The 13,241-nt window shown below is 26.2% G+C and overlaps 1 protein-coding gene across 1 annotated transcript; it reads left to right on the forward strand.

Moving 5' to 3' along the window:
- Window positions 1-710: 710 nt before the first annotated feature.
- LOC110652623 (pentatricopeptide repeat-containing protein At2g35030, mitochondrial) lies at window positions 711-2,960 on the forward strand. The gene has a single exon (XM_021808241.2). The coding sequence runs from the start codon at window positions 737-739 to the stop codon at window positions 2,735-2,737; it is 2,001 nt and encodes a 666-aa protein (XP_021663933.2). The 5' UTR covers window positions 711-736; the 3' UTR covers window positions 2,738-2,960.
- The last annotated feature ends 10,281 nt before the right edge of the window (window positions 2,961-13,241 follow it).

A 13,241-nucleotide genomic window follows, 5' to 3' on the forward strand; every position in this document is an offset into this window, starting at 1 on the left:
TACACTCATAAAATATTATTTTCCATTACTGTGTTATGAACACTAACTATAAAAATTGAATTTAATACACATGGGGTACCTATTTGTGAATCTGTCATATGGGTCTACCAGCGTCCTTTTCCCCACACATTGAGAACGATAACACCACCCTTCGCCTCCTACAGTGGTCCCACAATGCTCATGTTAACATTATGCATAAAAAAGAGACAACAAATCTAAGTCACAAAAAAAAAATAGCACTAACCTTTTTCACACACTGTTATACATGTTTTTAATTCAACCTAATCTTCTAATACAAAGAACAATTTCAGTTTTTTGACAACATTCGACACTGCAAACCGATAGCTAAAGGAAAACAATAGAGATCGAAAAAAAAAAAAAAAGAGAGAGAGAGAAGATTGAATGTTCAAAGCTTTGAGAAAGAAATAATAGGTCACAGCTTCGAAAAAGAAATAATAGGTCACAGCTTCGAGAAATAGAGTTATGGGTCTCTTACAATGGGAGAGAGAGAGAAATTCCTCTAGTTAAATGAATGAAAATGCCACATTGGTTAGCTACATTATCATATTACCAGAGCTATTAACGGAAATCAGCCAAAGTTATTTCTTTGTGCTAAAAATTAAAATCAATGACTTTTAAGTAAAAAATTGAAGTTCAATGAACTTACTGTAAATACCATAAGTGAAATTTACCTCTCAAACTCACCTCTTTTTAGTTCATTTTTTTAATACATTGTATGGTAAAAAGCTCAGAAAAATGGTTCAATTATGATCTTCTTGGCAGAGACCCAATTCCGGGTTTTGGCTATTTGGGAAAAAAAATTCTTTGTGATGCGATGCAATCCCTGTTTCGAGTATCAATTACATTGTCAAGCAAAGCAACCGAACGACACGCAGTATGCAAACACAAGCTTCTCTCTTACTTGCTAAACCAGTCAACAGTAACTCCCAAAATTTCATCGCCTGATAGAGATCATAGCGCCAATTCCAACCTCGCACGCTCCAATTGGCTTATCACAAGATTGTGTAAAGAACGAAAAATTAATGAAGCACGACAAATGTTTGATAAAATGCGTGAAAGAGATGTTGTTACGTGGACAACTATGATCACTGGATATGTCAAATGCGGGTTGCTTGCGGAAGCGAGGAGGTTGTTTGATAGAGCTGATGCGATGAAAAATGTGGTCACATGGACTGCTATGGTTAGCGGATATGTGATACGGAATCGGATTTTTGAAGCCAAGAAGTTGTTTGAGGCAATGCCAGTGAGGAATGTTGTTTCATGGAACACCATGGTTGAAGGGTATGCGCAAAGTGGGGAAGTAGAAAAGGCTCTTGAGTTGTTTGATAGAATGCCTGAGAGGAATGTGGTTTCATGGAACGTAGTGATCACAGCATTGGCACAATGTGGGAGGGTGGAAGAGGCAAGAAGATTGTTTGATGAAATGCCTAAAAGAGATGTGATTTCGTGGACAACAATGGTTGCAGGATTGGCCAAGAATGGGAGGGTTGATGAAGCTAGGGAGGTTTTTGAGAGGATGCCAGAGAGGAATGTGGTGTCATGGAATGCAATGGTTACTGGGTATGCGAAGAATAAGAGGTTGGATGAGGCTCTTGATTTGTTTAACAGAATGCCTGAAAGGGATCTGCCCTCATGGAACACGATGATCACAGGCTTTATTCAGAATGGGGAGTTAGGGAATGCAATGAGGGTGTTCAATAAGATGCCTGAAAAGAATGTTGTGTCATGGACTACAATGATTACTGGGTATGTCCAAGAGGGGGAAAGTGAAGCAGCATTGAAGATCTTTACGGAAATGATAAGGGATGGTCAAGTGAAGCCTAATGAGGGAACATTTGTGAATGTTTTGGGTGCTTGCAGTGACTTGGCAGGTCTTTGTGAGGCGCAACAAATTCATCAGATGATAAGTAAAACTGTCTATCAGGATATGACTTTTGTTGTATCTGCACTCATAAATATGTACTCAAAATGTGGCGAATTGGGTTCGGCAAGGAAGATGTTTGATGATGCAGCAACTCACCCGAGGGATTTGGTTTCTTGGAATTGTATGATTGCAGCCTATGCACATCATGGGTGTGGAAGGGAAGCAATTGAATTGCTTAATGAAATGCGATCTCTAGGGTTTAAACCTGATGGTGTTACCTATGTGGGGTTGCTCTCTGCATGTAGCCATGCTGGTTTGGTGGAGGATGGACTATCATACTTTGATGAGCTTCTGGAAGACAGGTCCATACAAGTAAGAGACGATCACTACACGTGTTTGGTTGATCTATGTGGTCGGGCAGGGAGGCTCAAGGAGGCTTTTGATTTAATTAAGCAGCTTGGAATTAAGTCTTCATCCTCCATTTGGGGGGCTCTTCTAGCCGGATGTAATGTCTATGGGGATCTGAAAATAGGGAAGCTGGCTGCAGAAGAACTCGTGAAGGAAGAGCCAGAGAATGCAGGCACTTACTTACTGTTGTCTAACATATATGCTTCCAGTGGGAAATGGGGAGAAGCTGCAAGAGTGAGGTTGAAAATGAAGGAAAAAGGATTGAAGAAGCAGCCTGGTTGTAGTTGGATTGAAATTGGGAATAGAGTTCATGTGTTTTTAGCTCGTGACAAGTCTCATTATCAGTCTAATCTTATTTATTCTTTACTCCATGATCTTAATGCGGAAATTAAGAAGGCATGGTATGTAGCAAACAGCGATTTTATAGTAGATGAGGAATTTTAAATAATATAGATTTTACAATTTTTTTGTGCTACTAAAGTCAATTGATAACTTGTAAGTTTGATATTTGAGCTGACAGTTTCATCTTGTAGCCAGCGATTTTCATTGATCAAGAAACAGGATAAATGTTGGTCAGTTGATAGCTTAGGAGGAAATCAATAATGTAAAGGTTGCAGAGGAAGTGTTATTGTTTCTTCAGCATTATAACACTAATTTCTTCAATTTATCCATTATTACAGATTCATTACTCCAAGCAATTCTTGATCTTTCGTATAAGCATTATGATTATATCCATTTGTCACATATTATTAAGAAGGCAGTTCATTGCTGCTATAAAATATATTTATTATACATTCGTCTTTTTATAACACATACGTTGCATATGTGTTTTTATCATTTTAATAAGTAATTATTTTTTATAAATTCATAATTTTTTAAAATAAAATGTTTCATTTTATTTAATTTTCAATATAATTTAAAAAAAATATTAAAAATCTAATAATAGTTAAAATTCTATTGTTATATTAAAATTTCACTAAAAAAATTATTATCTTAAATGGCAAAATAACTATACTAATAATAATACCAAAAATAATAAAAAAAAAAAAGGGTTTTAATTTGAGTGATACGTTTTTTTCTTCTTTTTTAGGGTTCTTATGTCTTCTGATAATTACCCTTTATGATATGAAATAATTTTTTTTTCCTAAATTAGCCCTAGTATATTCATAATGCACTTTATTGAATATATTATTTTTTTTATTTAAAAAAGCATAATAATTCTTAATATCTCATAATTTTAAAACAAAATTATACATTTTCAAAATATAGTATTAAAATTAATAATTATTATTAAATTTATATTTGAAATTTTTATGCGAATTAAAAACCTGAAATTATTTTGTAAAAACGTGATAAGATTACATAAATAAATAAAATTTAATAAAAAAACAAAAAATGGAATATAAATATAAATTTACTGTTTTCTAAATAAATAAGAGAGAAGATTAGATTTATTATAAAAATTTTTCATTATAAAATTTATATTTTTTTTTATCAATACATAAATGTTATTACACAATTTTAAATTAATTCATGTACAATTTATATAACCATTGTTAAAAATAAAATGTTTAAAGGTTTAAAATCATCAATTATCATTATTATAGATAAATATTACCAATATTACTGAGCATACAACTTTTATGGTATATATTTTGATTCTTTATGATACTTAATATGAGGAATATATATAATGTATAAAATATATTATAAATAAATTTTATAATTTATGTGAGATATTATCTATTTAATGAGTCATCAAAATGGTGTTGAATTGATACAAGTATTTGACGCCACATTGAAATAGCATTATATATGTATCTTAATAATATTATGAGTGGTTTAATAAGAAATAAATACTTTTTTTTTTCTTTTTTAATAGATGAACCATACAAACACTATGATAAAAACAAAAAGAAAAACAATCCAATGTATGTAAAAACTGCATAATTATAATTTTTTTAAAAAAAATAATGTAAAATTTCTATATCATATGAGTTATCATAAGTTTTATATTTAGATATTTTAATTTTATCTAAAATTTTTAATTATATCATTTTATTTGATATTGTAAAATTAATATAAATTCTATCTAATAGACTTAAATTTGTCATAATTGAAATGAAGCATTAATATTTTATTAATCATTTCAATAAACTTACTTTTAAATTTTTATAAATAAAAATAATTTTTTGAAAATAAGAAAATATTTTTTTGCAGATAATAATAGTAATTAGAATTGATTTGTATGATTATTTTATTATTTTTATTATATTAGACTTTATTAATTCATTTAATGATAATTGTGAATAAAATAAAATTTATTTTATAAAAATAAAATTATGATAAAAATTTTAAAATTTTTAAAGAAATAATATTGACCTGCAGATATATTATTATTATTATTATTATTATTATTATTATTATTATTATTATTATTATTATTATTATTATTATGCTTTGTGAGGATCTCCGTATTAATGTTTTATAATTTGATTAATTATTTTACAATGATTAATTTAAAAAATTAAACAATTTCAGCTTTAATTCTAATAAAATATAAACAATAAAAAATTTTAACGCACAGTCTCATTTGTGTTTGAATGGGAATGTAGAAGTTTAATAGGATTATAGCGTAGATTACAATAGGATTTCTAATAAAAGTTTAATTATTTTAGAATAGAGCTAAAATTTCATTTATATTTTTAATTTATATTATTAATTTTATTTAATATTGATAATAAAAAATTAAGAACATTATAGTCCTTTCAAAAGTTCCCTCTCATTCATACATTTATACATATAATTTTTTTAGTAATGTGTAAAATACGTTGTTTATACTCATTATATATACTTGTGATTTAATTTTTTATTCATAATTTTTTTTAATTTTTGCTATAATATAATATTAATAAAATATATTAATTTTCAATAATAAATTTTTAATATGTTCGTGCCGAATTTTTTTATTTAAGAATATAAATAATAAAAAATTTGTAAAAATTTCTTATTTAATATAATAAAGTTCATTTATATTATATTACAACATTTGAAATTTTTTAATCTAAATATTTAATACACTACTAACTCTAAATAAATATTATGAAAAGGTTCATGGATATTATTCTATAGTATTTTAAAATAATGTTAATAATATATATTTTGTTGTTTTATACATATTTTGATGATGATAATAATAATAACTATAATGAAATAATAATAATAATATATCAATTAAAATCATTTATTATTTTAAAGTTGTAGTGTTTATTATAAAAAAAATGCATAAAAAATGCTTAAGAAATATTACTTAATAAATTAACGTAATAAAATTTTTTACTATTTTTTTAACGTAGTGTTCATAAAAAAAAAGATATTAATAAAAATGTAAAAAAAAATTATAATTAATTATATTTATAATATGTGCATTTTAGTTCCTATTGAAATAATTCTAATGTATTTATCACTAAGTGTAACTATTACTAAAATAATATTAAAATTTATTTTATTTTAGCTATTGTAATATTAAAAACTGAAATTTTTAGGAATTTAGTGCCAATATTTTGTCACTAAATATTATTAGCGACAATGCTCATGGCTTTGTTTATAAAGTATTAGCAACGAATTTTGTGCTGCTAAAAGACGAACAGTATGGATAAATCTCATGGGTAAAGCATTAGAGGTGGAATTTGTGTCGCTAAAGGAATTAGCGACGAATATATATGAATTGATTGATGACAAATTATTTTTTTGTCGCTATAAATACATTTTTAGCATTTTTGTAAATAATAAAAATAATGAAAGACATTTTTAGAAGTCCCAACCTTCCTACTTTTATATATTATATAGAACATTTAATTTTGTAATTATAAATAAATATTTTAAATTATAAAAAAAATTAAATAAAATTTAAATACAAATAGAACTAAAAATTTTAAATTTATATAAATTCTAAAATTAATTAGATAATAAAAAATAATATAGTTATAAATAATAAGGGTATTTTGGGAAATCCAAATATTTTCCCTCCTTTATACATCTATATATTATTAGTTTTTATCTTAAAGTGCATTGCATATTGATTTGTTTGTTATATAAATTAATGATTTAAATTTTTTATATAATTTTCTTTTAATTTTTCGTAATATAATAGTAGCTGATTAAATTTAATTATTTATTAATATGATTATATTTTACTTCTAATTAAAGTTGATTCAAAAAAATTATAAGAAAATAAAATTAATAAGTTATATTACTTTAGTCAATTAAAATATTATAAATAAAACATATAAAATAAAATTTTGAATATATATTACTTTAGTAATTAAAATATTATAAATAAATTTATAGAAATATGAATATTTTTTATTTTATAAATTAAAATTTATTATTTACTAAAAGTTATTTTGAAAATAGTTTCAATTTTTTTGATAAAATTATTATAGTCCATTTAGAATAGAAATTGTAAGGAAAAAAATGTGTTTTATTGCTTCACTTTATCTTAATGTAATAAAAATTTTAAAACTAATAATTTTTTATAAATATGTTTAAATTTGTATTTTGGTAAATAATAAAAATAATAAAGGGTGTTTTTCGAAATCACAATGTTCCTTCTTCCCACTTTTTATTCAACTTTTTGTTGTTATAGCTAATTCTTTAATTTTTGAGAATTTTATCTCGATTTTAAATATTTATTATTTTTAATGAGTAATTAAAGTTGAAATAAATCGACAATGAAAATCATAATATGTCAATTGACTGGAAGAAAAATCAATAATCAAAATTATATCAAATTAATAAATTTAAATCAATTTTGACTATAGATTAAAAAAAATTTAATCATGCTAAAATTGTCAAAAAAAAAAAGCTATAATTATAAATATTTTTTAAAAAATATTACTTAATATTAAGCCTTAAAATTATATATTATTATTTACTATTAACAAAATTATTTATGAGTTAGGATTTTTATTTACATAAGTATTTTTTGAAATTAGTTTATAGTAAGACTAAGATTTTATTATGTTATTTGTTATAAATTAAAAAATTATAAAAATTATTTGATCAGTTCATAAATTCTCTCATTTATATTTTTATATTTATTAATTAATTATTAAAAAAGAATATAAGACTATAAGTAAAAAAAAGTTAGATAAATGATTGAATGAATTTTTATAATATATATATATATATATAATTCTAAAAAAATTAAAATATTTAAATAAAAAATTATATATGCTAAATATATTATTAAAAACTTAAATTATATAATTTAAAAATGCACTATTATAATTATCTATTGTATATTAATTTTATTTTTTAATAGGGGAGACTCTGTCGGATTTTCGGCACTACTTAGGACGTATTTGATCTTTTTCTTGGTTTGTATTGAGTCAATTGTATTAAATAATTGTAATAAAATTGTCAGGTGAGCCGGGACAGCCTTCTTCCTCCGCCCAGCCGCCTCAGTGATCACCGTCAAGTCTGTGAGTAAAATATTAATTTTAATTGTAATTTCGATATTATTATATGTTCAAGCATGCCCATGCATCACTTATATGCATATATCTATGTAGTTAAACTCTAGGCATGATTTATGTTGCATTCATAACTGTTAAAGTGCCATGGATGTTGTTGTGGTAATTTGGAGCAGTGTGCGTGCGTTGGCGTGCGTGTGATGTGGTGTTGGCTATGGATAGGACGGGTAGACACGGCTTGAGATCTTCGCTGGGACCCAGTCCTTCGGGGTAGACACGGCTTGAGTTCTTCGCTGGGACCCCGATTTGGTTATTAAGTGGAAGTCCGAGCTGAGTTCTTGTTGCACAAGTTGGATCTAAGAGAGCTGTATAGGGGATTAGCTCCCATATATTTATAATTTGACATTACTGGGTGCGTGAGTGCTCCAAATTACCTTTTTGCTGTTATGATGTGAAATTATTGCTGATGTTGCATTTCACTCTACAGGGTGCATTAGCTTTAGATAGTTATAGAGATTATGGTTAAAATTGATATTTTACTCTCTGAGTCGAACGCTCACTCCTGTTCAATATTTTTCCAGGCCACAGGAGGATATTTTTGAGGTTAACCTGCTTTTCTCCCTCGCAGGTCGTCTATTCATGTTTGTGTAATTCTATAAACTTCTAGAATTTTCGCATGTGTTAGAAGTATTTAATTGATTTGGGTCTGTAATATAAATTGTTATTTTAAACCTGTAAAATTATTATCACATGCATGTTTGATGGACTGGATGAGGGAGCTGAGCTCCCATTTATTTTTATGATGATATGAGTATGTGGAGGGTGAGCTGAGCTCCCCAATTGATTATTTATTGTGTTTACAGGTCGGGTGAGTCAAAAACTCCCCGTTGAAAGGTCCATTTTATGGCCGGACTCTGTCCGGTTGATTTCTTGAAATTGGGCCCAAATGGGCCTTAGAGTTGGATTGAGTAATAGTTAGGCTTACTACGGGCCTCGGGGGCTTTAGGCTGGCCCAGGTCCTAGTGCCGGTCCAGCCCATAGGTTGGGTCCGTGACATTAATCCTCCCAACTTTATATATTATATAGAATATTTAGTTTTATTATTATAAATAAATATTTTGAATTATAAAAAAACTTAATTAAATAGAATTTAAATACAAATAGGATTAAAAAATTTAAATTTATTTAGCTCTAAAATTAATTAGATAATAAAAAAATAAGTGTAAATAATAAAAATAATGAAGGGTATTTTGAAATATATATATATATATATATATATATAATATATTTACTTTTTAAATATAAATTTTAAATCAAGAGACTCTTATTAATAAAATAAAATATTAAAAACTTATTTGTTTTATATTAAAAATATTGTAAAGTGCATTTAGATAATTTTTTTAATTAACTGTAATTTAGATGGAAAATTATATGGAGAGATCAATTTACATATATAATAAAAAGTGATAGACTATATTTTTTTAATATTTTAAATACAGGAAATAATTAAGTTATAGGTTTCTTCAAATTTCAAAAACTATATTGTAATTTATCCTTTAACTTTCCTAGATTCAAGTTTACTCCATGATTATAATTGCAACCTATCTTAAATATTGAAATTTATTATTTAAAATTAAAATATTTGGCTATAATTAAAAAATAATGTAAATGTTTTCCTTTTAGATCTAATTGACTTCTTTAAAAAGATAAAGGTGAATGAGTTAGTGATTTAGTCACTTAACAAGCTGATTAGATGAAGAAGAACTCAGGATAACAGCAAAAAAAATTAACAATAGAAATCAGTGGATTGGCTCAGATATTATGTAAAGAGCAAAAGAGGCTGGAAGGTTTTTTACATTGATTATGTTTACGTATAAGTAATTATGAAGGCTGTGATAAAGTTTACTAAGCGTTTGGTGCAAGGATAAGCATGAGATACATTAAGAATCCTTTTCAAAAGTCGGATTGCTCCAGGTTATAATATAAGATTGAGAGGCTAAGGAGAATTTATCATAATGGTGTAAATTCTTTCTCAGTTAATCTGACGAAGGATAATATCCATTAATTCTAAAATTAGGAATTCAGAAAATTATATTCTTTATAGTTTAGTCGTAATTGAAATCTTGTACGCAAGATTTATCATGGGACCAAGTATATCAATTACATCAATTCGTAATTGTAAGCCATCAGATTGCATTGAACTGAGAAACTCGAAACATGCATAGCCTAACTTGTAGTAACATCTCTTTTTTCATTCCTCCCTTCCTCGAACCCTAGTAGTTGCCATCACTACGTTAGTTCTTAGCACTCTCTCGATCGAAATTAAAACAAGAACACGTAAACAGACACAAACTACTAATTTAAACCTTATTTTGAAAGAAAGGAACCAGTTGTTTCTTGAGTGATGCTGTGGATCAGGGCCTCCAGGGCTCACCCTATCAGGATACTCATGCCCATTTCTGTTTGCTTTTCTTGAGTGATGTTGGGGATCAGGTCCTCCGGGGCTCACTCTATCAGGATACTCATGCCCATTTCTGTTTGCTTTTCCTCCGGGGCTCACTGTATCAGGATACGCATGCCCGTTTCTGTTTGCCTTTCTTGAGTGATGCTGAGGATCAGGTCCACCGGGGCTCACTCTATCAGGATACTCATGTCCATTTCCGTTTGCTTCACTACTTGCGAACTGGTTCAAGGCCTCGCACAATTCCCTTACGTTCTTCTTCTGTACCATGGAATTCAGAGGACGGCTTACCGGCCTTGCAAAGAAAAGCAAGAACAGAATCATTAGGCACACTAATCTTGACATATTCATTGAACTTAATTTCTGGTTTGATGCGAGACTAAGCATGGGTTCATGCCCAATTTATAGACTTCTAAAATTCTTATCTTATACTTTCTTTTAATCAGAATGACAGTGGAGATGATGACAGCTTCATTATCAATAATTAAAAGATCTTAATGTCTGGTTTGATATTAGACTGGAGCAATGGCTTGTGTATGCCTATTTAATCAGAAAGATAGTGGACTGGACAGGGTGTAATTCAAATGAATCATTTATCAAAATAAATAATAATAAGAAGTAAAATCAATCACGGCCAGCAATCTTGATTCTTGATTTGTCAGCTTACGTGGAGCATAATTGGTTTTCCTTGGCTGAGTTAACCGCCTCTCTTTGCATGATATGAGAAAATTATAAAATAATTACCTTATGATTTTGGGCATTTTTTATTAGAAAATTTTTATATAAATTTGGCCCATTTTAAATTTAAAATATAATTATATGGAATTTATGTGTTTAATAAGTAAATTTTTTCATATACTTTATATTTTAAATTCATAATAGACCGAATTTAAATAAGAAAAAAAAATTTTTTTATCAAGATTGCATACTGTTACCTTAAATTAAAGTTATGACAAAGATATTTTTAATTGAATATTTAATATTTAACATTTAACAGTGTAAAATTAAACATAATGCCCTATTTAAAAAAACACAAAATCACTTTTCTTTTCCCTTAATTAGGATAAAGTATAGTTGACGATCATACTGTATATGTATCGGTTTGAACGAGTCCATTATATTTAGTCTAATTAAATTAATAAAATCGATTTTGAAAGTATTCAAATCGAAATTAGTAAATTAAATTATAAAATTTAATTTTCACATCAAGCAGATTGGGTTTGATTTAACGATTTTTACTTCTTTTAACAATTTTTAGATTTTATAATTTAACTCTTATTAAATTTTTTGTATATTATCATATATTATTGAAAAATAAATATTAATTTAAAAAATATTATTCAATAAAATAAATAAAGTTAAAAAAGAAATAAGTTATTATACGTTTAATCGATTTGGGTTTGGTTTGGATTAAACTCTTATCGAAGGTAATTAAAATGGGAAACAATTGAATAGCCAAGTAGGTCATGGTGGTCGGTAGAAGGATTATCCATTTTATGGATTCCACTAGGAGCTAATGACCTCATCATAAACATTATGCTTTAAAAAATTAATTCATTTAAAAAAAATATCCTACTTTTAAAAAATAAGTTATTTTTAAATTTTAATAATTTTTTTAAAATATAAAAACACTCATATATATATATATACCATTGATTTAACATGATAATCAAATAACAAAAATTAATTTTATAAAAAATATCTTTTTAAAAAATATTTTTTATATATAAATTATTTTATTTTTTATGTATAACTTATTTTTCACAAAAGAAATAAAATTTTTAAATTTTTAATTGAATTGAGTATTTATCATACCAAAGTTAATTTTATGCCCAATTTTCGATTGATCTTACGTTTGTCTAGTGCTCTTATATTTCACCACATATTAATAGTGCATGATTGTATATTGATAGAATCTAATTACACGCTTGTGTTTCCTCATGTTAGCAATTTGATTATATTGCATATGCTTAGAGCTTAACATGCCACAACGTCCCGCGATGCTGTGGATATAATTTTTTATTATTAAAATTTTTACAATATTATTAATAAATAAATTTTTATATCTATATATTTTAAACAAAATAAATATTATTTATAATTTATTAAAGAAGTTATTTAATTATTTTTATATATAAATAAAATTGATTGTTTAATATATATATATATATATATATATATATATATATGTGTGAAATTAATTACTTAATACTATAATTTATATTATATTTTAATAATAATAATAACATAGATTATTTTTAAGATAAAATGGAAAAGGTTGCACTTTCACTGGTTTTAAGAATAATAAAATTATATATATTTTTTATTACTAGAGTATTCTCTCTCTCTCTCTCTCTCTCTCTCTCTCTCTCTCTCTCTCTCTCTCTCTCTCTCTCTCTCTATATATATATATATATTGTGGTTTTATAAAAAATTAATTCTTTTAATATGGTCTACAAAATATTAATTTTTTCGAAATTTGTAGCTATTTCTTCTAATAATATTTTTTAAAAGCGTAACAATTCCTATTAGTAAAATTGCCTGCTTTTTTTTTTTTAATGTAGCAGAAATAAGAAACTGCTAAAATGATTACAATAATGAATTACATTTTATTATAAATAAAATTATTATATTATTTTAATGAAAAATAATAATAATTAAATAGTTTGAAAGCAATTGATATTAAGATAAAAATTCAAATGAGAAAACTTATTTGAATTGATATATATATATATATATATATATATATATATATATATATATATATATATATATATATATATATAGGAGTAAGAATTCAGATAGGTGGGTAACTCAGCTAAGTGGGTTTAAATAAATAAGCAATTTCCATTAAAAAGAAAAAAAAAATGTAAAGAAGAGTTGGCGTGGGTGCTCACCTAATTAGTGGTTTAACTTTAAAATAAAATAAATAAACCATTAAAAAAATAAAGAATTAGAAGAGTTCGCGTGGGTGGTCTTATTAGTTTAAGAGCAAAGGAGCAAAGGCGTA

Source organism: Hevea brasiliensis, unplaced genomic scaffold, assembly GCF_030052815.1.
Source record: "Hevea brasiliensis isolate MT/VB/25A 57/8 unplaced genomic scaffold, ASM3005281v1 Scaf24, whole genome shotgun sequence".
Lineage (NCBI taxonomy): Eukaryota > Viridiplantae > Streptophyta > Magnoliopsida > Malpighiales > Euphorbiaceae > Hevea > Hevea brasiliensis.